The sequence below is a fragment of the Camelus ferus genome, chromosome 23 (genome assembly GCF_009834535.1).
Source record: "Camelus ferus isolate YT-003-E chromosome 23, BCGSAC_Cfer_1.0, whole genome shotgun sequence".
Taxonomy (NCBI): Eukaryota; Metazoa; Chordata; class Mammalia; order Artiodactyla; family Camelidae; genus Camelus; species Camelus ferus.
Genome location: NC_045718.1, coordinates 5,688,838 through 5,715,255, shown reverse-complemented (window position 1 = coordinate 5,715,255; position 26,418 = coordinate 5,688,838). Strand labels below are relative to the sequence as shown.

Genomic DNA, 26,418 nt, shown 5'->3' with positions numbered 1-26,418 from the left:
ATTAGTAGTGAAAGGAAAGTCAACGCTGTGAAAAGTGAAATAAAATTTCAAAAGGACAATGATACTTAAAATATGGTAAAAACTTAGCACAAGGAATAATGTCGTCTGTTATTACCAAAAATAGGGTAACATTTTTGAGCTGAAAGGATACATCAGAAGTAAAATCCATAATTATTCTTATGCTATGTTTGCACTGGTTATTTCTGTGCAAAGGATTTCTATACAAATAGCAGTTTTTGATAAGTAAAACTGACACAAGAGCAGAGCAGATATTCACAATAAGGTCTTCAGGCATAAGGAGGTACAGGGACCAGAAAGACATTTGCCATAAATGCATGTTCTTTTGCTGGATGGAAAGGTATAGTCTGTACTAGCCCAAGGGCAGCAGCAGTGATAAAATAAATAAAATACAGGCAACATCCAAGAGTTAGCTTCATTGCAGTTAAAAAAAGAAATAACCTCAAATCTCAGTGCATCATGACTATAATGGTTGTGCCTCCCTAATATTATATGTTTTGATGGTGGATCCCCTGTGATTCTGCTGTTCATTCAGGGAATCAAGATTAGGAAGGCCATCTGTGGAGCATAGTGTCCTCCTGCTGAAGAGCAAAAGCAAAAATAAAGAAACCAAAAAAACAGTATAACTTTCTGATGCCTCTCAAAACTTGCACTGAATCATGGCATACATGGCTTGAATGTATTCCTAAACATTTTCATCTTCAATCCAGGTTAAAAGGGATCGTTCACTGTTTTCCTGACAATGGACCATTCATCCGTGTTATGTTGCATCCATGATTTAAAAAAAAATTACAGAGAACAATCTGCCACATCATCTTACTGATTTATCCGTAGGATTCTTTTACTCATTCTGTTATCCATTGTTTTTCGTTCTAACATTTCTAAAGCATTACCTCCATCCTCTATGACTGTCTACATGAGAATGCAAATTGAGAAAATCCAAGTAGAAACATAATAATATGAAAGTTCTTTAATTTTGTTTGTCCTGGACCTACTCTAGAGGACTTGAAAACCAGGACAGAAAAATACCTAATTGTGAGGTCCACAACATATCAAGGGTACCTAATCCTACCCTATGAATTAATCATAGGGTAACATTAAAGTCCTGATTTTTTTGTTGTTGTTTTATTGTCCTCTGTCTCTCATTCTCTATGAAAGCATCCTTCTCTGTGTGCTTTTAATGTCCATAAACTACCACAGCATTTTAGTTGTAAAAGGCACAGCTGCATGATTTCTTTGTGAAATAATCACATCTTTTTATATCTACAATCATTAATCCTTTTCACTTTCTGATGGGCTCAGAATGTTGAATCATTTCAAAATCACATTTAGTTTTTACAAAATTTGTGGATGTCCTTTGGCACTCATGTCATGCTTATGAGCTTCATTTGGTTTAAAAAATATGAATAAAGATGACATTTGAACACCAATTTTTTTAGTTGATTGAATAATACCTCCATTTTCAAATCTGAATATTGTATTTTTTTTCTTTTCATAGGAGTCTAGGTGAACTTGTGTAACTGAATACTTGAGAGAGATTTGCAATTAAAGTTGAGAATGCATTCTTCTTTCTTGAGACAGATTGTAAAATTCTCAAAGGAGATGAAGATATGAAAATCATGAAAGCATAGTAGTTGTGTGTAATTTTAAAAAATAGATAATTTGGAGGAAAGAAATAGGCTTATTTTCCACCTAGGTTGAGTGGCATTGTCAAAATATCTTAGCTATTTAACACTCTGTGATTTACAAAACTTGAAATTTAGCGCAGGCTAGCCAGCTTACATCACCTAGTTGTCTGGTCTCTTGGAAATAAGGGCTTAAAACAAAGCATTCATGAAAGAACAATTATGATCATTAAACTGCAGATTTAAGCTGCCTCACACACATCACTGCAGCAAAAGCTGTTGCCTACATGGAGTAATGTTCCACTGTGGAGAAGAACCACCAGCAATGTATGAATGGTGTCTCTTTATCTGGTTATTGAAAAGAATAACCAACTACTGTCTTTAATAATCCTATATATGTTGATTACATGTTCTACTAGAAAACAATTTTGACTAAGCCCAGGTTCCTGTGGTAAAATTTAATATCTATGAAATTCTAACTTATGAAAAGTTAAAAACCTGTCATTTACTGTGGGGCCCTAAAAAAAAAGGAAAGAAGAGGAAATCAGCATTTATTTTACACTGTTATACGTGCTCTGCCTGGCTCTATAGAGGAATTGTATTGTTTAATCTTCTCAAACAGTTGAGAGTGGGATATCGCGTCTGTTGTTAGAGATGGAAATGCTAGAGTACGTGTGACTTTACCCAAGTCCTAGAGCCAGCAGGCAGAGGGACCGCGGGCGAGAGCCGATAGGCCCTCACATGGACCTGACTCCAAAACTCATGCCTTCCTCTCTCCAATATCATACATCCTTCAAATTAAAAAATAAAAAACAATGAAATTAGTAAAAGTATATTAAGATTTACAGCATTATTTTTCCTCCCCCCCATCAAAAAACTGTGTTCTTAATGATGCAGGGAAAACAGACGTGGGGCGTGAGGAGGGCCAGGCTTCGGTTGAGCCCCGGGACGTGCCCCGCCAAGTGTGGGTCCTTGGCTTCGTGCAGGAAGGATTTCAAGAGCGAGCCCCAGTTGAGTAAAGGTAGATTTATTTAGAGAGATACATTGAAAGGCAAGAGAAAGGCCACAATGTGTAGGCGTTGGGTGCTCAAATTGAAAGTAGGTACACACTCCATTGAGAGAATGTGGGCTGTTTCCCCAATGGAGAGAGAGAGAGAGAGAGGCAGCTGCGAGGCACCATGTTGCCAGTTGTTCTGGGCTCAGTGGCTTCATATGCAAAAAGTGGAAGGACCAGTCTATCTAGCCTGGGGAAGGGGCTGGGATTCCCAGGAAGTTGGCCATTTCCCACTCTTTGACCTTTTGTGGCTAGCCTTGGGACGGCCATGGTGCCTGTAGGCATGTTATTCACCATGTTAATATATTACAATGGGCGTATAATGAGCTCAAGGTCTACTAGAAGTTAAATCTCCCACCATCTTGAGCCTCAAGGCCTCCTGGGGGTGGAATCTTTCACCATTTTGATGTTAATTGCTGTAGCATTCCTTGAATGGCTGTGCCCTGCCCTCTTCCTGTCTCATTAAGTCACTTAAAATAATTACTTTTCCAAACAATAAACAATTAGTAACATTGGCTTCCGTTTGTAATTATTAGGGATTGTTGTCTTTTTTCTATTTGATTTGATAGATTTTTATAATGAAACAAAATCTTAAAAAAAATCTTTCCAGTGTTTAAAAAGCTGTAAGAAGGTATATTCAGAGAAGTTTTCCTTCCAAAAGTGCTCCCTCCATTCTGATCTCTCCTTTTCCTTTCAGGTAAATAATGATCTAAGATATTGGTTAATTCTTCCAGTGTTTTTGTTTTTTCCAAATAAAAAGAAGTCCTTCAATATATTTGTATCATCCTCTTATAAAAAAAAAAATCCCACTTTGTGCAATCATTGCTTTGATCGTATTTGTGTGCAGAAATAATCCTCACTATTTTCTTTGGCTGCACAATATTTTACTGTATGTATGTAACGTAGTTTATTCTTATTGACTGGGCAGTTGTGTTATTGTACATATTAGAAAAATGCCACAATTAGAAACCTTTTACATATTTGAGCCACTGTTTCTTTGGGATAGATTCTTAAAAGTAGTACTGTGGAGTCAGTTATCACTCACTATGGCCAAATTTCTCTCCATAGTTGTAGCATTTGCAGTCGAGCAGCAATATATCAGAGGGCTGTTTCCTTCCAGTTTGCCAACAAGCTTGCCAACTTTGTCCAACTTTTGAATTTTGGCAAATTCCATAGTAGCGATGTGATGTATTAACATATTTTAAATTTGCATTTCTCATACTATTGGCATCAATTGAATATCTTTTCAAATTTATATGGGCCATTTTACTCTCCTTATCTCAACATTCTTTTCCTATTTTTTTTTTCCTGCCTGAATCTTACATCATTTTTTCCTTGATTTTTAGGAGCCTTTGGAATGTTAGCTGTATTAGCCATTTGTCCATTATGTACGTTGCAAACATCTCTCCCCAACACAAAATTTACTTAGGGTGTTTTGTGCTAGAAAAAACAAATATCTTTTTATATTGTCAAATGCATCTATCTTTTATTTAATTATTTTTGGACTTTTAGTCATAGTTAGGAATACTCTTCCCATTCCTGCATTTTCACTCATTTTTTTCTAGTCCATTGGTTTCATTTTATTAAATATTCACGTCTCCAATTTGTTTGGAATATCTCCTCAGATACAATTATATCCTTTATTTTGCAAATGGCTATTCCAGTGTCATGATGTCATTTATTAGAAAGTCCACTATTCCCCATTAAATTAATAGTCTATCCTTATCATGTACTAAATTTTAATATATACTTGTTTAAAAAATTTTTTTCTCTTCCAGTAGTCTATTTATGCTTCTATACTACACTGTTTCAATTATATACATTTTACAATATGTATTCATTTTAATTATATACATTTTCATGTATATTAAGGCATCTCACTCTTTCCTATTCTTTTGGAAAGTTTTCTTTCTGTTGACTTTCCTTTGATTATTTTTTCCCTAGAAAATTTATAACTATCATCACTAGGTCTATGAAACAAATGAAAATTGACATGTTGGTTCTTTAATAAGATTGCATTAAACTTATAAATTAACTTAAGGAAAGCTGATGATACACTTTAACTTGTAATATTCCTGTTCAGAGGAAAGTACCATGCCATTTATCAGTCTTTTTGTTATTTTCAGGAGTGGTTTTGCAGTATGTTTTGCCTTTTTCTTGGTATTTTAAATGTTATGCCCTAATCCATCATAACTTCTAACAAATTATTTTTTGTATATGTCAGTCTACTGAGTTAATTTTTTTATTACTATCTTCAATGTTACTAAGTTCTGTTACTTGTGTAGTAGTTTGTCCATTGACTTTCTTGAGTTTTTCAGATAAATAATCATGCTATTTGCAAAGAGTTCCAAGTGTTTTTTTGTTTTTAACGCTGTTACTCTAATCGCAGGTACTCTTGTCTATATTTGCATTTAAATATGTTTATTAGTGTGTCAAAAAGTAGTACCAATTTATTTGTCTGGCTCTGATTTTAATGGAAATGCCTTCTGGGTTTTCCATTAAATAAGATAGTGGCTTTTAGGTTGAAAATTAGATATATCTTGTCCTTTTAAGGAATTTTCCACTGACTCCTAACTTACTGAAAAGTAATCGGCAATAGGTACAAGTATTTATCAGGCACATTTTTAGGCATTACTGGCGATCAAAGTTTTTCTTTTTAGATGTGTTAATATGCTGAATTATATTAACGGTTTCCTAGTATTGAACCACCCTTGCACTCCTAGAATTATCCTATTTGGTTATCAGATATATCTTTTTAAAACTTACTGTGGGATACTGTTTACTATTGCTTTATTTATGATTTTGCATCAATAATACTAAATTGCATTAATGTTTATTGTTATTGTTATGTGTGTATAATCTTTTCCAGATAATTGTTCGATGTTATAGTCAATTTATTACAATTAACTAAAGTTTTCTTTCATTTCATATCCTCTGGGAACATTTTAAGAGATATCAGACTTTTTGATCTTTAGAGTTTTGGCAAAACCCCCCTGTGAAGCCATTTAAGCCTATTGATTTTTTTCTTTCCTTTTCTTTTTCTTTTTCTTTTTTTTGGTGGAGGTGTTCTGTGACACTTAAGCTTATTTGCAAAAGTTTTACAAAATAATATTTATTTTAAAATATCCATTTAGTTTACTTTGTTATTTAATTGTATAATTTTCTATCTCTATTAAAAAAGTAGATTGACTAGTTGTTGGTGTGTTTTTCTGGTTTTTCTCCTCTTCAAAGGAGCTGTTTTTTTATTTATTTGTTTTTTTCTACTCTTATACTTTTTTTTTAACCATTAGCACTAGCTTTCATCTTCTTAGTTACTTCTTTTTAATTTCTAGAAGGTAAAGCTTTTTTTTGTCACTTTTTTTGGTTTTAGAGTTACATAGTTACTTCAAGTATTTTCATAACCTACATAAAGTACGTATTTAATGCTATGAATATTTATTTGATTTCTATGTCTGTCAGTCTGTTTCTATTTCATAAATAAGTTCAACTATACTTCAGTTTTAAAAATATGAAAAAAAGGGTATTTATTTGAGCATGGCTTTAGCTGTGTCCCTTACATTGTATTATGTAATATTTTCCTCAAGTGTTTTTAGGAAGTTTGTCATTTTGCTTTCATTTATCCTATTATTCAAGAGTTATATAATAGAAATATTTTCCATGTGAAATGTCTTTTTTTATTTTGTATCAATTTTTAATTTTTATTATATTGCAGTCAGAAAGTGTGCTAAAGAAATCATTATTCTGACATTTGTTAAAAAACAATAAGGCAGACTTTATTCAGGGGGACTACCACAATGAAATTTTACAGTAGGGGAGAGAGATTGAGTTCAGTTCTGAGCAGAACCAGGAAAAATGGGGATTTATAGACAATGAACAGGGTAGGGGGGGTCAGTGGAAGGAAAATTACAAAGAAGTTAGGGTAATTTATTTTACATAGATATATATTATTGAAGTATAGTCAGTTTACAATGCTGTGTCAATTTCTGGTGTACAGCATAATGCTTCATTCATACGTGAAAATACATATATTCTTTTTCATATTCTGTTTTGCCATAAGTTACTAACAAGACATAGAATATAATTCCCTGTGGAATCTAAAAAAAAAAAGAGGACACTAAGGAACTTGTTAATGAGACCTAGCAGGATTCTTGCTGAAGGCAGACCAGGGTGATCAGACATCATCAGGGAGACGGTGGGGGAAGAGGAATTTGGTCAGATATTAAGGATGACCAGAGGTCCAAGGTAGGGGATTCTTGCTAAAGTCACTTCACAGGATTATTCCTAAAACTGGGCTCTTGAGAACATGCCCATGGAAGGAGTCTGGTCAAAATAGGCTCACAGGAGCCTGTCTAGAGTTTGGTCAAAGAGATGCCTTTGTCAAGGGATATGCTTTTTTCCTTCAGATTTTTTTAATTTACTGAGGATTTTAAAGTAGAATATATGGCCAATTTTTCTGAATGTTCTGTGTACTCCAGAAAAGAAGTTTTCATTCCCTTTTTATTAATATAAAGTTGACTATTTACTTATAAGATCTACCTTTTTAACTAGGTGGTATAGATCTCATTGTGACCTCTGTTTACCTCACTGGATATGTCCAGGTCTAGGAAATGTGTGTCGGCATCTCCTAACATTAACAGTGTATGTATATTTTAAACTGTATCTTACGTATTTTCTGCTTTATAAAAAATGCTGCGATTAAAGCAAATTTGCACGTTTTAGTCTTTAGCACAATTGAGCTTATTTCATTTTCTCTTTTAATAAATTTAGCCTGAAGAAATCATTAACTTTGCTTCCTTTTTCTTTTCCTGTATCCAGATATCTTTGTCGTTTTGTTTTTAACCTTACCTAATAAGATACATCTTTTGCTGTCTTAGTCTGCTCAGGCTGTTAGAGCAAACGACTACAGACGAGGCAGCTTCTAAAGGGCAGAAATGTGTTGCTCATAATTCTGGAGACTGGAAGTCTGAGATCAGAATGCCAGCATGGCTGGGTGAGGGCTCTCTTCCAGGTCACAGATTTTTCCTTGTCTCTTCACATGGCAGAAGGGGTAAGGAGTCTCTTATCTTTACAGAGGTGCTAATTCTACCCCTGAGAGCTCTGCCCTCATCACCCAGGCACCTGCTGCAGGTCACATCTCCTAATACTCTCATCTCAGAAGGACAGAACTACGACATAGGAATTTTGGGGTGCATGAGCATTCAGACCATAGCCCTGACTGCTTTATGGGTTCTTAGACTCTCATTCTTTCTGACCCAGGTGCAGGATGTCTGGGGACTGTGTCACAACTTGGCACTCGGGTAAATCATTCTCACATTCAACGATCTTTCAGAGATACGTTCACTCAGATTTCCTACACTACTCCATCCTCTTCTTGGGGGATAAATCATTGCTGCAGACTTTTTTCTTACTTTTCTATAGTATTTTACATATATGTTCCCTTTTTGCTTTCAGATGTTCCCACCCGAGAGCTGTTTATCATGCACATGACCTAATGCTGTTGATCATCTGACCCATTCATTCATAGTTCTGAGATCTTTTTTTCCCTTCAGCTCTTCCAGTTAGTCTGCTTGATTTCCAGAATGTATGTTGAGGTCCAAATACAAGCTGAGAATGTGCCTTTCCAGAATAACATTTTGACACCTTATTTCCAATATCAATTTACCTGATCTCTTTCAGAGAAGTGTGAACTGTCACTTAGGATGGGATGGTCACCTAAGCTATGTCATTTTAAAATTGGTATTCCTTTTACTTTGGAGAAGAAATGCAAACTCTTCTACTAGAAAATCTTATTTGATCTTTTATAAAACTGGCTTGCCAGTTTGTACGTGGGCATCATGCCACCTGAACAGATGGGTTTCCGAAAGAACGAGAGCAAGCTTCAAGTCTGACAATTATATGCTGGAAGAGTCCCCAAGAATGTGGAAGTCTGAGGACGGTGCGTTCTTAATGTTAAACTGAAATGGCATCGACACTTTTTTGTCAACATTTGAACATTGAAAACTGCAGCCTAATTGTGATATGCTTTAAATTTCACCTTACGGGTTCCATTGTCAAGTACCTAAAGCTTCCATGGGGGTTAGGGATTCCTATGGAGCATAATAATAACACACAATATTTTAATACAATGCCCATGTTTATCAAACCTCTGAATTTAACACATATATTTATATAACTATGCATATCTATGTTTTCTCTCCATTTTAAAGATACGATTGAAAACAGCTAATGTTTTGTAATATGTTTGGTCATGTTTCCGCTTGCCATGCTGATCTGTAGTAAATACTGAGTTTGTTTTACGTATTTTCTGATCTTAATTTGCTGTGGGGCCACCTGAGTGTTAGGTTTGTGAAACTATATGAGAAAATCAATAAAATCGACAGGAAATGTTCTGCAAAAGCTTGCTATTTGGTATTTACTAAATATGTATTAACAGCCATGAAAATCCCGGGTGCTTGTCTAAGGTACGTGGGAAATATTGGTGAATGACAAAAAAGTGAAATTCCCTGCCCGTTTGTTGTTTCTCCCTCTTTTGTTTCATTATGGCTGTAATCTAGGCTTCCTCACCTGCAGGTAGTTGAAGAATTGATTTTTTTAGAGGGAAGTGGAATAATGTACAATATTATCAATGCAGGAGAGGAGTCGCTCACCATTTTTGTGGACAAGCGGAAGCTGAGCAAACGGTCTGAAGGAAGTGATCCCAGCACCAACAGCTCTTCGGTTACCCTGGAGACGCTTCATCAGCTGGCGGCTTCCTATTTCATCGACAGGGACAGCACCCTTCGAAGACTTCACCACATTCAGATCGCATCCACTGCCATAAAGGTATGAGTACCTCTACCCTCAAATTAGGTCACACCACTGTGTTTCTGCCTCTGAAATGCTTTTCTATATATTTTCATGTCTCACTGACTTTAGCCACTGTGTCCTAAGAAATAATTTCATATTTCCTTTTGCTTTGAGTTATGCATTCTGTTTAAGATGAAACTGTGTCTTTTTTCATGGAACTTGGTTAACTTGATAACTGGGTCAAAGTGTTTTCATGTCAGAAGGTTAATTGAAAGGCACTTGAGTTGTGTACGTTTATCCTGGGGTACGCAGACTTCCTCACAAAGTGTGTATGGATGAAACTTTGTTTTAATAGAACTGATTTCTTTTGTAAAGCTTCGTATTTTATTGTGTGCATTTAAAACATTATCCTAAGAAGGGGCTTTATTAAGCTCGAACTGGGTCAGTGCCACAAAGATCATTAAGAAGTCTGGTTGAAGGAGTATTTTCCCTCAATGTTTTTAAGACACAGTTAAGAAGTACAAATATTTGTTTATAAGTTTCAAGAAGTCAGGCTACACCATAATCTAAAATTAGTAGATAAACCCCATGTGTTCACCACAGTCCTTTGCCCCTGACTCAGCTAAGGTTGACTTTGACAAAACTGAGACAAAGGGAGAATAAGGTACCTTTAATTTTCAAAAGAAACGAAGGGAGAGAAAGAGAGTAGCAGTGCTTTCCAAAACAATAGATGTTTTGACATATTTCTTTGGCAATTTAGATCAACATGTTATTGTGTTTGGCCAATGGCCATTGCAAAACTAACAGACCAAAGAATTGGCCCAGTGTGATAGTGTGATTCTGGACTAAGTTAACAAGAGCAAAATAAAACATAAAGAACATTTCTCAGTTTTTCAAAGGTAACATTTCATAATTAATGTATAAAGCAGTCATTAAATGTATAATTTTATTGCCTTAAGAGGTAAAATTAGTGTGCATGTACCTTTTTTTTCAGTTAATTAAAAGTTAATATGTTGATATGTTGAGAATGTTAAGAAAAATTAGCCCAAGGTATATCTTTTGTCCAAGATTGTACTAGAGAGAATAAAAGGTGACATGGAAATATCTTTAGCTTAAGGGTTATACACACCATGACCGCCTATCTTCAATATTGCTGGTATTGAGGTTGAGAAAGACATCTGTAGATATACGTTATATGATTATAGTTAGTTGACTTCAGACTGTAAAACTTATATTGAATAATCAAGTGCATAAATAGTATTCATGCTGTAGAGATAAAAATGTAGCCAGATGTAGTTAATTTAAAAATATTGTAAGGTAGGATTGTGTTGTAGGTACTTAGCTTGAGGTTGCTGAGAAGAAATAGGCTTTTTCAGAAATCAATTTCAGTGATATAAACAGTAAGTTCAAGTGTATTTTCTAATAGAAGACATCACTGTTGTACATGTGTTTATTATACAGTTATTGATTTTTTTTGCTCAGCACCAAGTAGAATTACACAATAGAGTTTTTGTACTCACACTAAGTCAAAAATATTCATTCACAGTTCATGTCAAAACTTAAGGAATATTTATGCATGCTTTTTTCTTCCCACAAGAGAAGTTATGTATCCTAAAAGGCACCTGTTTTAGTGGGCAGACTTGTACGCAGGCGTTGTTCGCACACCCAGATGATACACCGTGTGAGGATAAGGCTTCCTGAAGCTTATAATCTAACTGGGTGGTATAAATAAGCCAGCCCCAAAGGAAAAGTGACTTTTGTAACTGAGTGATCCAAGAACAGCTCTGGGGAAGAGAAAGGAGTAACCTGGAATGTGAGAGAGTGAACAGCCTCACCAGACAATACTCATTATCCATTCATCTTGGAAGTTCTAGAACATGTAATGGAAACGTTTTAAAGGGTGTGTAGAGTGGCTGGGAACAGGAAGGAAAATGGGACTTACATCAGGAAGAGGAAACGGAGGACAGCATGGGAATGACACAGAGATGGGTGGTAAAGACAAAGACACATATTTTGTGCTGTAACCCAGGAGAGAAGGAAATAAGGTATATGTCGCTATCAGCGAGATGGCTAAGAATGTAATCACAGGTACACAGGGATCGTAGGGGTGGGTGGGGGTGGTGGGTAATGGGGACTGGGAAAGAGGGGTGGGTGATCGGAACTTTCTGGATTAAATTTGGACCTGGATAGAGTTCTCACCGAAGCAGTTACAATTTGAAGTGACTAGTAATTATCTGGCCCAGGGTCAGCCGCAGTCTGGGTTATTGTGTGAGCTCTAGGGAAAGACTTGAGCAGATCTACAGGGTCCTTGAATTTCATGGACACTTTTATGCGCCTGAGCATTTTCCTGGGATGAGTATCTTTTATTTTCACTAGTTACCAAATGTGTCCCTACACAGATAAAAGATGTCTCACCTCAATTATAAAACTATAATTGCTTGATGTAAGTTAACAGGATAAAAGGGACGAGGGTAGTGGATGTGTAAGCAGAATCCAAGGGCATTCAGTGACTGAAAGCCTTTATACTTGACTAAATTCAATGCAAAGTGCTTTTTAGTATATTTGAAACCAAGAGATTCACATCTTTACTAAACCTCTGAGGGTTCAATGCATTGCTTTTAAAGATTTGCACTAAGGATAGCAAGAGCCACAATTTCTTTGATGAGATAATACACGTGTTTCAAGTGCCACATAGTGGACATTTCATTTCTTGAACAAAGGTATGAAGATGTCCATTGATTCACAGAATTTAGGAGACAGAGTATTATTAAAAAGTAAAGTCAAATAAGATCATTATCAGATAACAGCAAAAATATAATTAAATCTGCAAAATCATAGCTGCTAATTATCATGCTAATTCTTGCAAAAACACAAGAGTTGGACAAATACGGTTAACTATGAGCCAGTTTCTAGAAAATGGAATAGAACAAATTGTTGTTTTTATCTCTTATAATTATGGATGTAAATGTAGATTGCAGTTCATTAACACATCTGTAAACAAAAAAAGAATGGCTCAAATGCCCACGTAGCTTAACTAACTGCTATATTCCAATTAATGGCATTTATGTCAAATATTATTTCTCAATATAATTATTAATACAATAACATGTCAATTATAATATCTAGAGTGGTCCATTATTTTCAGAAGATTCAATTCAATTGACTCAAGTTATCTAAAAGATCACACTCACATATTCAGGTTTATTTTGAAACAGTTTTAATATTAAGCTTTAATACTGTGTGATTGACAATAATGAAAAATTAAAACATACATTTTGAGGAAATTTAATCTACTGTCTGATGTGGCATATGCATTTTTAAAAATTTCCTTAATACTCTGCATTTTAAAAGTCTGATCGCATGCAGAGAATAAAATTAAATTCTCTTTCAGAAACTATAAAAAACTTCAAAGAGCTAAGTTATTATTTTTCTAAAAAAAAAGTATTTACTATATTTCTGTCGTTTTTCTAATGTAGAAAAAATTATTAGAAAGACTTTTAAAATTATGGTGTTTAGAATTTTTTTTCCAACAAATTTAGGAAAAACACAAAACCAATACAATAAAATTAACTTAGAGGTCAATATTCCAGCTAAAAAGTCCATCTTCAAATGATCTTTTAGTGATGTATAGTGTACTTACGTGTTGAAGGTGATGTTCAGAAGAGGCTCCACGAATTTAGAGCTACATTTCTATTTCTACAATTATAAAAATATCTTGAATTAAAATTTCAAAAGCTATTTCTGCAATTAGGCCTGACAGTAATTTTCCAAGAAACATTTTTGATATGCAAATTATTTGACTTGGGGGAATAAAAGTAGCAAAACTTTACAATTAATTTTTTATTTTACTTCTGTATGTTCAAAAGAACTTCCTTTAAGAAAACCCAACATAAGATAATTTACATGTAAAACATTCGTAATAATTAGAAGTTTGCTTTCATATATTAGTTTTATTTTCAGGAAGGACTCTTTAATTTTTAAAAATTAAAAAAAATATTTTTATTATTTTTAAAAATTGAAGTACAGTCAGTTACAATGTGTCAATTTCTGGTGTATATAGCACAATGTCCCAGTCATACATATACATACATATATTCATTTCCATATTCTTTTTCATTATAGATTACTATAAGATATTGAATATAGTTCCCTGCGCTATACAGAAGAAATTTTTTGAATCTATTTTTATATATAGTGGCTAACATTTGCAAATCTCAATACTCCCACACTCTTTCCTGCATAACTGTAAGATTGTTTATAATGTCTGCAAGTCTATTACTGTTTTGTAGATGAGTTCACAGTGACCTCTTTTGATCTTTTTTTTTTGATTCTGCATATAAGTGATACCATACGGTATTTTTCTTTCTCTTTCTGGTTTACTTCACTTAGAATGATGATCCCTAGGGCCATCCATGTTGATGCAAGATAGCATTATTTTATTCTTTTTTATGGCTGAGTAGTATTCCATTGTATAATATATATACCACAAGTCCTTTATTCACTCATCCTGTCAGTGGACATTTAGGTGGCTGCCGTGTCTTGGCTATTCTGTTTAAAAGATAATTAATTCTTTAAACAAAACCACAATCAGTATATTATGAGATTTATAGCATATATAGAGATAAACATTGTGCCAACAATAGCATAAAGATCAGAAGTGTATTGGAAGAAAAGTTGACCCTTGAACAACATGGGTTTGAACTGCAGGTTCTACTTATAACAACTTTTTTTTTTTTTTAACAGTAATGCTGCAGTACTACACGCCCCATGATTGGTTGAATTCATTGGTGTAGATCTAAGGAATCAGAGGAACCATGGAGACAGGGGGGTCAACAATGAGTTATCCTTGTATTTTCTACTGTATGAAGGGCTGATGTCCTAAACCTCCCCTGCTATTCATGGGTTAACTGTATAAAGGCTTAAGGTTCTTGTATTATCAGTGAAATACTATAACTTAAAGGTAGACTGATCAGGGTCTATACTATGAACCTTGAAGCACCCACTAAAATAACAGTAAAGAGTTAGAGCGAATAGGACAAAAAAAGGTGATATAGTAGAATTATCTTAAAAATTAATTCAAAGGAAGTTAAAAATAAGAAAAAAGGAAGAAATAACAGATAGGGAAATAGGAAGCAACTTCAAGTAGAGAAACTTAAATCTAATAACATGAATAGTCATATTAAATATGAATAGACTACAGAAATAGGCACATTATAAACTATACATCAATAAAAAAAGAAAAATAAAGAAAAATAGTCCAAACTTTCCTATTAAAAGGCACATTTTCACACAGAATTTTATTTTTAGAGCAAGATCCAACTGTATGTTGCCTATAAGAAAATCACTTGAAATTTAAAAGTCATTTCACAATGATAACACTGGTCAATTAATCCAGAGGAAATAAAAATCCTAAATGTGGATATACCTAAGTAGCAGAGCTTCAAAATATGTGAAACAAAAATGATAGGAGAGAAGAATGTAATAGAGAAATCCGTAATCATAGTCAGAGCCTTCTCTCAATCTTTAGCAGAACAAGTAGGCAGGAAACCAGCAAGGGGGTAGTAGATTCAAACAACACTATCATTCAAGCCAAGCAAAGTATTAATAATACAAAGATATCCAGAAAATCCTCAAATATTTAAAAACTAAATAACACATTTTTAAATAGCCCATGGCTCAGAGAAGAAAGCAAAAAGTTCATTAGAAATTATTTTGATCTAAATATAATCATGAAAAATACATCAAAATCTGTCAGATTTCTGGAGGGAGATTTTGCAGCAAACAATGTTTTTATTCTGAAAAAAAAAAAAAAGTGATAAAAAATGACCAAATATTTCCCCTTAATAAACTAGAGATAAAGAGGAGCAATTAAACCCAAGGTAATCAGGAAAAAGAAAAGTAAAATAAAATGGAAATCAACAGAAATAGAATACAAAACAGAAAACAAAAACAATAGAGAAAAAATAGAACCAACTGCTAATTTATCTTCATGGATTTTTTTAGTGTCTCAATAAAACTGGTAAACATTTAGCTAGAATTATTAGGAATCAAAATGATGAATAAACAAATTCAGGAGCATCAGAAATAGGGTATCAGGAATGAAAGAAGTTAACACCAATACAATTTCTGAGTCAGCTTCCCTTGACTGTTGCCTGCCTTGCCCACTGAGTTCACACTTTCTTGCTTTTTTACATATTATTGTTACTGCCAAACATTGTCTGTAAAACAGAAGACACTGAAATAAATAATGTTTCCTCTGAAAATAAGCACGCCCCTTCCTTGTTAGACTTTTATTATGTGTGGCCAAATCAGCCTAATCTGGGATTGTGCTTTCTTGAAAATTTAATTCAATTTATTAACATCTGGCTTAAAACAGTATGAAGACAGCATCCGTAGTTTCCTCTTAGAAGGGCTTCAGATCTGGTCAAGAGTGAGATTCAGAGATTACCGCATTCTTTACAACCCAACTGCCAGCGTTCTGAATCACGGGGGATCTCTTGGGATCCGGCAGAACTGTCTCGGCTTCCCAGTCTTGCCTGGCCTTCTCCACACTGAGGGGCCACTGCCCTCCTTGCTACCCCGTCCCTAGCATCTGGGAGCGCCTGGCGCTCGGTGAGAGCCTGAAATGCTCCAGGGGCGTCTTTCCAGCTCTTCTTCCCACGCTGTGTCCTGTACGTGCTGAGAGCCGCAGCGCCCTGCCGGTTTCTCCCACAGCCTTGTGCGTGGGGGGCGCCTCAGGGAGGATTTCTTTCAGCTCTGCTGTTCTGCACCTGGCCTCCCGTGCGCTGTACCCATGCGCTCCGTGAGGGCTGATGGCAGCAGTTTACTGGGCGGGCGTGTGCTCAGTTCGGTGCTTCCAAGTATTTTAATCCATCTTATCAGCACTGACACAGCCATTAAACATTCTTCCTAGTTTCCCTTTACCTTATCAAAGACAGATTTATCCTCCTCCCTCTCTGCCCGAGCTGAGGGTATCCTGTTCCTTTCCTCCCAGAAAGAGCTAATCATTTTCTAAATTTTAGTTCAGTTACAGCATCCGCTGTACTCTTATAGTTAAACAAACAAACAAACAAACAAACCCTTTGAATTTGAGTTTACCTGACTTACTTTCGGTGTTAGGGTGAGAATGGTGGTCTCTAGTGATTTTCTACATCCTACCTAGAATTGGGAGTCTATTTTAGCCTCTGCTATTTCATTCCTATTTCTCTGTATCCCTTGCTAACTATGTAAATTTGTTCAAAACACTGTATTGGATTACATTAGCTTCTTTTCTCGTATAAGGTCATAGAGACTTCCTGGGGATATTAAGACACTTTAGGTTTTTATTTTGTTCCCTGTTACATTTCTAGCATTATTCCTGTTGAAGTCCAGGAGCTCCAACATTGTATACCTTTAGCCCCCTTGCCTTAAAGACTTTAGAGCCAGATCAGAAGCTCTCGTAGAAACCACCACGACTGAAGTTAAAGTATAAACTCCATTTCAAGATATCATGTAAAAGTGCTAAATGTTCTAAACAGTTCACTCTCGATTAAATTAAATAACTAGCACTCTCCCTCAGGGCAGAGTCTGCTCTTAGAAGCTGAACCCAAGAGAAAATGACAAGATGACACCTTCTCTGTGAGATCTAGCCAAGAGTATTTCAGAAGGAGCAGAGAATGTATAATCCCATCCTTCAATATCACTAATCACGTGGTTTTTTTATCCTTGATGGAAGATACTGAATGTGGGAGGGAGCTGGGCAAAGAGAGGGCATCAGGGGTACCCTGGATAATTTCTGTCAGTGAGATATTAGGCAACGTAAACTGCAGTTTCTCCTCTTAGTAACATCCAGGGCATCTTTCTTAGATTGAATATAACCAGTGCCTCAAGATTTCCAAAGTAACTCTCTATACATTGTGATTACTGTTACTATATTGCTATATAGTAAGTCTGTTTTATTGCCTAGTAAGTTACCTCCTTTATAAAAAGCAATTAGATGGCATTTTCAACAATATAATACACGTCGATCACAGTCACCCTGCCTTCACCAGGAAAACAAGACTGTCTTGGTTTTATTTTGTTTCAATACAGCTGTTGATATTAGATTGCTGAATTTATGCAAATCTTTGTCATTTAACCTTTATTTAGAGATGGGAGGCAAGGCTCAATAGCATTGTGTCAGAGATCATGTCTTTCTTCCAGAACCCCGAGTTAGAGTGTGAGAAACAATGATCTGGAACAAAGACTCTCAAGAGCAATGCTTTAAATCAAGACTCTTGAACTCCACTTCTTCCCACATATAAATTAAACTCGCAGTTTCCAGAGGAGTATAAAAGAGCAGGTGTCAAGTGATGTCCTCCGTAGAGGGTTCTTCTGTTTCACTAAACCCGTGATGCTTGCACACCAGTATTGAATAGACTGGTTACTCTGGCAAGTATTACCAGAAAAGCAAGATAGATATAAAAACCACCTAGAGGAGATATATATATATATATATATGCCCTTCCCTCCTGTCTGTGTGTGTGTGTGTGTGTGTGTGTGTGTGTGCGTGTGCATGCACACGTGTGTATGTGTTTAACCGGCAGTATTTATTAAGGGAACCCTGAAACCTTAACTGATCCTCTCCAATATTCCAGTTTCCCTCCATCTAATCAAGCCAACCTGATCTACAAAACCCAAATTTCCCAAGAATATAGAAATAAAAATCAATGTGTACATATTAATATTCCTGCAAAAGTTAAAAAACATTTAAAAGTACAGTAGAAAGGAAAAATAGAAATAATTTTCATAAGGCTAGGTCAAATATTTTGTTCATTTCACAAAAAGAACCTTTATTTCTTATGTATTTTTGTTTTCAAAGGAGTGTATGAATATTTCTACTATGGTCACATTTTGGAAATACAGGCAGTAACTGAACGTCCCAATTAAGTGTGTCCAATTGAAAAGCTACAACTATATTATAATTCCATGTGGTATGAGCTGATGTGAACTGACATTTAATGTTCATTTAAAAAATAGCTTTATTGAGATATAATTCATATAACATGGAATTTACACATTTAAAGTGTCCAATTCAGAGTTTTTTAGTATAGTCACAGATACGTACAAACATTGTCACAGTAAAATTAAAACATTTCATCACCTTAAAAAAACCCAAAACACTTCTGCTATAATTCCCCTATCATCCACCCATCTGAATTCAGCTCTAAGTAACCACTAATCTATTTCTGTCTCTGTAGATGCCCCTATCCTGAATTTTCATATGAATAGTATTATATAATATGTAGTCTTTTGTAACTATCCTCTTTCACGTGGCATACTGTTTTCAAGATTCATCTAAGTTGTTGCACAATTTAGTACTTTGTTTCCTTTTTATGGCTGAATAATATTCCATTATATGAATATAAGATGTGGTTTACCCATTCAAATAACTGATGGACATTTGGGTTGTTTTCACTTTTTTACTGTTATTACTAATGTTGCTATAAACATTTGTGTCTGAGTTTTTGTGTGGACGTACGTTTGGATTTATCTTGTATATATACCTAGGAGCCAAATTGCTAATTCATGTTGTAGCACTAACTAAGGAACTTCTAGACTGTTTTCAAAGCTGCTGCACCATTTTACAATAATGTGTGAGAATTCTGATTTCTACACTACCTTGCCAGTACTTATTATCTGACTCTTTGATTCTAGCCATAATAGTGTGTGTGAAGTGACACCTCTTGTGGATTTGATTTGCATTTTCCAGATGACAGCACTGAGCATCTTTCATGTGTCTACTGGTCATTTGGGTATCTTCCTTATAGAAATGTCTACTTGGATCCTTTGCCCATTTCTTAATTGGATGTTTTCTTTTTTACAATGAGTTGTAAGAGCTCTCGATGTATTCTAGATACAATTCCCGTATTAGTTACATAATTTGCAAATATTTCCCCTCACTCTCTAGGTGGTCTTTTCACTTTCTTGGTGATGTTCTTTGAAGCACAAAAATTTCTTAATTTTCAGTGAATCCAGTTTATCTATTCTTTTTTCTTTTGTTGCTTGTCCTTTTGACTTTATATCTAAAAATCCTTTGTAAAACCCAAGGTCTAAAAAATTTACTTGTATTTTTTCTGAGGTAAGAGTCCAACTTCATTCTTTTTATGTGGCTATCCAGTTGTTCCAGCACCATGATTTGAAAACTGCTTTTTCCCTATTGAATGGTCTTGGCATCCTAGTTAAAAATTAGTTGATCATAGATGTATGGGTTTATTTCAAGACTCTCAATTCTATTTCATGGATCTATATGTTTATCCTTTTGCCAGAACCACACAGTGTCTTAATTATGATGGCTGTGTGGTAATTTTTGATATAAAGAAGTATGAGGGTGCTTACTTGTCCTTTTTATTGCTGATTTGACAATTCTGAGTCCCAATTTCTTTCAACAAGATTTCAACAGGAGTACAAGTCTGAACTTATTTTGTAAAATTTATTTCTAATATTTTTTTGATGCTAATATGAATGAAATTTTTTCAATTTTTTTTACATTCTTTATTGAAATATAGTCAGTTTATAATGTGTCAGTTTCTGGTGCACAGCATAATGTTTTTAGTCATACATATACATACATGTATTCATTTTCATTATAGGTTACTACAAGATATTGAATATAGTTCCCTGTGCTTTACAGTAGAATCTTGTTGTTTATCTATTTTACGTATAGTAATTAGTATCTGCAAATTTTGAACTCCTAATTTATCCCTTCCCACCCCCTTTGCTCCTGGTAACTATATGTTTGCTCTCTATGTCTGTGAATCTGTTTCTGTTTTGTAAGTAAGTTCACTTTTTTTTTTTAGATTCCAGATATAAGTGATATCACATGGTATTTTTCTTTCTCTTTCTGGCTTGCTTCACAGTAGAATGATGCTCTCCAGGTCCATTCATGTTGCTGCAAATGACATTATTTTATTTTTGTTTATGGCTGAGTAGTATTCTATTGTATATATATACCACAACTTCTTTATTCAGTCATCTGTCAATGGACATTTAGTTTATTTTCATGTCTTGGTTACCATAAATAGTGCTGCTGTAAATATTAGGGTGCAAATATCTTTTCCAATTATAGTTTTCTCTGGATATATGCCCAGGAGTGGGATTGCTAGATCATATGATAGGTCTATTTTGGTTTTTTAGGGAACCTCTGTACTGTCTTCTATAGTGGCTGCAGCAGTTTACATTCCTATCAACAGTGTAGGAGAGTTCCTTTTTTTGCACACCCTCTCCAGCATTTATTATTTGTATACTTTTTATTGATGTTCATCCTGACTGGTGTGAGGCGATACCTCATTGTAGTTTCTCTTACAATTAGTGATGCTGAGCATCTCTTCATGTGCCTGTTGGCCATCTAGATGTCTTCTTTGGAGAGATGTCTATTTAGGTCTTCTGCCCATTTTTTTTTTAATTGTGTTGCTTTTATATATATATAAAGCTGTATGCTCTTTGTATATTTTAGGAATGAGTTCCTTGTCAGTTGCATCATTTGCAAATATTTTCTCCCATTCTGTAGGTTGTCTTTTTGTTTTGTTGATGGTATCCTTAGCTGTGCAAAAGCTTTTAAGTTTAATTAGGTCCCATTTGTTTATATTTGCTTTTGTTTTTATTACTGTAGGAGCTGGTTTGAAAAAAATATTGCTTTGATTTATGACAAAGAGTGTTCTGCTTATGTTTTCCTCTTGGAGCTTTACATATACAGTCTTATATTTAGGTCTTTAATCCATTTCAAGTCATTTTTGTAAATGCTGTTAGAGAATGTTCTAATTTCATTCTTTCGTAAGTAGCTCTCCAGTTTTCCCAGCACCATTTATTGAAGAGACTGTCTTTTCTCCATTGTATATTCTAGCCTCCTTTGTCGTAAATTAATTAACTCTAAGTGCATGGACTTCCCTAATCTTAAAACCTTTTCAGTTATAAAGACTTTCAACCAAATGCTAGGGAGAAAAACATACTTTTCTAGGTCTAGATAGTAAGTCAAAATCTAGACTCTTTTCTAACAATATCAGTAAAGCAATCTTTGGGAATGAAGGAGAAGAAGGAAAGGAAGGAAAGAAACAGCAAAAAAATATGTATATATATATATATTGATGCATTTACAAAATATGCCCACTGTGAATATAGAGGATGCCTTTTGCTGGGCAGTTAGGAATAATGGGACAAATTACATTAATTGAAATTTCAATTCTACTTATAATATGGAGAATTCTATTCAATTCTATTTATAACCAGAAAACAGGTAGGGTGTTTTTCAAGTTATAACACAATTTTAATTGAACAGAATTGTATGCATTGCTTGTTGTATTTATAGAAAAGTAAATGGCAAGAATCAGGGTTAAAATAATGATAAAATCAAAATGGGAGCGTGGAATCAGCAAGGATCATAATGTGTGGAAGAATTTAACAAATTATCGGAAACTTTTTTGACTTTGGCAACCCCCGATTTAAGACTAAAATGCACATAGTTACAGATCTCTTCAGAAACGTACTGGCCTTGGAGAATATGCACAAAACCTGGTCAGAAATAATTTTGTTGGTTTTTCAGGTTTTTTTTTTTTTTCATGACCCACCAAGATTTTCAATAGTGAATTCCTAGGTTTTAAAATTAATTTCACTGCTCATGTGTTTCTTTCGTATTGGACTTTTTTCCTACACGATTTTAAACTGATTCAGTTTACTCATGTCTCAAATGTCGCCCTATTCAGTATCATTCATTTAGTCCTTTAAAAAAATGTATAAATTCATTCAATAAGCCACTCACTCACTCTTTTTTACAAACACTGAACAATATGAATTCTTGAACCCGAATGCCTGAGCGTAGATCCCAGCTCCACTGATCCTGAGCCATGACACCTAGATACAATGATGCACTCAACTTCTCCTTGACTTAAGTTCATTGTCCCTAGAGTGAGGATCATGTAGATTCGTTATGAAGGTCAAATGAGTTAATATTTGAAAGGCTCTTAGAACAATGCCCAGCATGTAAAAGTGCTATAAAGTGTTAGCTGTAATTATTTAATATATAGTTATTGAGCTCATGTTATATTCCAAGAAGTAGCTTATTTATCTTCTGATCTCTCCAACCCAGAGCTCAGTACAAGATAGGAGCTCAGTAAGTGCTAACTGGAATTAAATGAACCTAACCCAGCGCGAGCAACATTGATGATGTTCTAGCAATCAGAAACTGCAGCAACCTCGGAGTTTCTGATTGCTAGAATTGGGTAAGTGGCTGCACCTATAGCACGGATGCTGAAAGAGATTTGAGAGTTTTCACGGGAACCCCCAGTAGGCTTTCATCTTTTAACATCCTCATGTATCTTCTGTCTTCGAGTAGCAGAATAACAGCTCTTCTAACAAGCAGAAAGAAAACTCAAAACCTCTTTTGGAAATATTTTTATTTTTAAATAAGAACACACAATTGTTCTTTTCCTTCGTAATGACCCTGTACGTTCCATTTCCTGAACTTCAGAGCATCAAGATCACAGCCCAGCGAAAGGAGGAAATCCCATCAGTGAAAACTAACACGTACAACTCTTTGGTAGAATCTCTTCATCTTTGAAATGCTTGCAGCACTAAGCATGGAACGCAGGCAGTACTGTACTTGGTGACTGACACTAAACGAATCCTTGTTGAATGTATTTTGTTGAATTTGTGAAAGACAGGTGCCAGTAATAAAGGTACTGAGAAGAAAAGAAAAATTGTCTTCCTAACTAGGTAGACTGTCTCTCTGTTGAATCCTTTATACCGTATAGCTGATTACTTTTGTATAGACTTGTGTTCTCTCATCCATTGAGTGAGTAGGAATTCAATTTTTTCAAAAGTATCTTTTTATTAATCATTAGTGTCTGAATTCAAAGAAAACCTACATTGATTTTCTTACGTTTCATAACAGCTCTGGGAAGTAAAGTAAGAATCTGTTAGTTGGGATGCGAATGTGTATGCATGGTTTATGAACTATCCTGGGTTTTTTAATTTATTTATTTTTAATTAATGATATATTTTTAGAGAAGTTTTAGGTTTACAATGAAATTAAGAGGAACAGCTGTTTCTCATATACTCCCTGTCTCCACAAGTGCATCACCTCTTCTAATATCAACATCCCCCAGCAGGTGTTACATTTGTTACAACTGGTGAACCTTCGTTGAGACATCATGACCCAAAGTCCACAGCTTACATTACGGTTCACTTTTGGTGTTGGACATTCTATGGGTTTGGATGAATGTATAATGACCTGTATCTACTGTCATGGTATCATACACCAATATTTTCACTTCCCCAAAAATTAGCTGTGCTCAGCTAATTCATCCCTTTCCTCCTCCTGCACTGGCAACCACTGATCATGTTACTGTCTCCATATTTTTTTTAAAAAGATAACAAATATCATATTAAGGTAAATGACAGAGAAAGAAGTTTACATTTGACCTCTTCCATATTGTTTTAAATTTGGTTCGTCTACCTGTCAACAAATGATAACCCATCATTGTTAGACATTATATGTTTCTTTCAGTTTTCTCTATTGAATGCCTGGGGATAGAGTTAAATAATTGAAAGAGAAATAGCCTCTTATTTGCCTTTTATCTATATGTTTGTACATGCTCCCTGTTTCAGTATGTCCCATAATGTCAGAAAAAGTCAAAAGAATAGAGCAAGGAAGAGCTCAGATTCTGGGGTCACACACCCCTGGCTGGAGTCCCAGTTCCACTGTGTACTGACTGTGTGATCCTGCTCAAGTGAACTATCCTCTCTATCAGTTAATCATCTGTAAAAGGGAGATAATAATAGCACTTATGGGTTGTCTGGCTGTCAGGCATGTTTGAAGAGTTAATATTTTTAAGGCACTTAGAACAGAGCCAGCACATATTAAATGCTATATGAATGTTAGCTTTATTAACCATGGCCATGATGACAAATACAAGGTGAAGCAGATAAACAGAGGACCCAGAAACAAATTCTAATAGTGAAAAACAATTTGAAAAAGAGAAGAACTAAGTCAGCATCCCCTTACCCTTTTCAAAAGAAGTTGATTATTAAAGAGGGAAACCAATCAAGGAGTAGATGCAGGCAGATGACTGATTAGAACTAAGCGACAATGCGAGTCCATTAATTGGAATTTATGAAAACTCACTAAACGTGAGAGGGAATCTGGGACTTTCTGATGAATTTATGTATTTCCACTCCAAATCATTCAGGCTGTTGGGAAACAGTGCTTTGTAGACTATTCCAAAATTCTCCTTTCCAAATTTCAGGGAATAAGCAGAATTTTAGAGGTTGCAAATCTAGACAACCTTCTTTTCATATGAGGTCAAGTTCAAATTTTGCCTAGTTTGTTATCATTCATAATGGATAATGAGATTATTAGATCTAGTTGTTCTTGACTTGCCTTTTATCTTTATAACAAAGCAATTGTTTTTTATGACTAAAGGAGATAAGAGAAAATTTGACACCCTCCCTCTTAAATTATAGCAATTTTTAGCTGGTTGAGAAAATGAGAAACCCTAGGAAAGATCATCTTCAAAATAAACCTTTTCTTACATGAACAAAAACTTAAATATTTGTAGTTTTATAGAAAAGTTAAAGGTATGAAGTATGGTATAAGAGAATAAATGACCTATATAGCAGTTTCTATCAGTTTAACTCAATGTAAGGAGGGCATTGCTAATGAATAATTGTGCATTTGAGATGCATTTTTATTAGAAGAAGTATTGGCATATAAGACCTCATGTCAAAGAAAGCCATCTGTTTTATGTATTTTGTGTTTTATCAACAATTGACACTATGTTGATGACTCCTAAATATGTACTGGAATTCCTATCTCCATTTTTCTTTTTCTTTTTTTTTTTTACTATCAAATATTGTAGTCAGTGCCTACATACGTATAAAACTAGAAGTCTCTGAAATGACTTACACCCAGGGACTGGTGCGGATATCAACAATGGTTTGATTCTCACACTGGTTTTTCCCGTTTGCTTCGTGTAGTCTAACTAAAGTACATCCCAGGCTTCTTCCACCTGTTCTTGTGACTGACGTTTTCAGACAGTGCCACCGGGCAGCAAACTGACAACATCGCAGAACCCAGACCAGTTGCAGGGGCCCGATGGGAACACCGTGAAGACACGTCAGATGGAAGTGAGACCTGGGGGCTTCCCGCAGTTCTTCCAGGCAGTCCAGAGACCATCCTGGAGGATAAAACCAGCTCTGAAAGCAAAGTAGCAGCCATCGTGCCTGAGAACCCACCGTCCCCTCTAACTCTTGCCGTCACCTAAATGTTTTCCTCTGTTTATAGCAATTTTTAATCAAATTCTAAATGATTCCCAATGAATCCTTTGTGTGCTGGTCTCTCTCTTTGTTCTCTGTACTGAATCAGCCAGTGAATTCTGCAGATTTCTCTGGTTTCCGTTCTTTCCTTTCCAGTCATGATAGGAATCTGGCTGAGCCACTTCCTACTGTAAAGCTTTCCCTGCTATTCTCCCTGACTTCATCTTATTACCTTTCTCATGCAGCCTGCGCACACTCTCAAGATAAATTCTCCACAATATCTTCCTGAACCAAAACCATAAAGTTGTTCGGCACTTGGAGGATTTCTTATTTCCTGTTCCGTCTAATGCCCCATGGAGAGGAGTCTCTAGAATCGAGTGATGCGGTGCCTCTGACCCTTTCCTGTTGAACCATTTCATCATTGACTTAAGTAAGGATATAAAGGACAGGCTGATCCAATTGGCGGAAATTGGAAGGGAAATGAATAGGCATCTGAAACCATGTCAGTAAGCTGGAGGACAGCTGATGCAAAACTACAGCATGTCATTGATATAAATGTAACGTTAAGGAAACATATTGCATTTTTTCCTTTAACATTCTAAACACTTAATATGCTATTCTTCCACCTTCAAACTTTAACATTTTTGGCCCAGGGAATTAAAGAAGACT

The 26,418-nt window shown here is 35.1% G+C and overlaps 1 protein-coding gene across 5 annotated transcripts in view; it reads left to right on the top strand.

Moving 5' to 3' along the window:
• The window catches only part of BRINP3 (BMP/retinoic acid inducible neural specific 3), a 338,833-nt gene that overhangs the window by 171,584 nt on the left and 140,831 nt on the right, over positions 1-26,418 (top strand). For all 5 annotated transcript variants that reach the window (XM_032466775.1, XM_032466776.1, XM_032466774.1 and 2 more), the window contains one exon: positions 9,329-9,519. In XM_032466775.1, the coding sequence (XP_032322666.1) occupies positions 9,329-9,519 (191 nt within the window). The remainder of the gene's footprint in view (positions 1-9,328; positions 9,520-26,418) is intronic.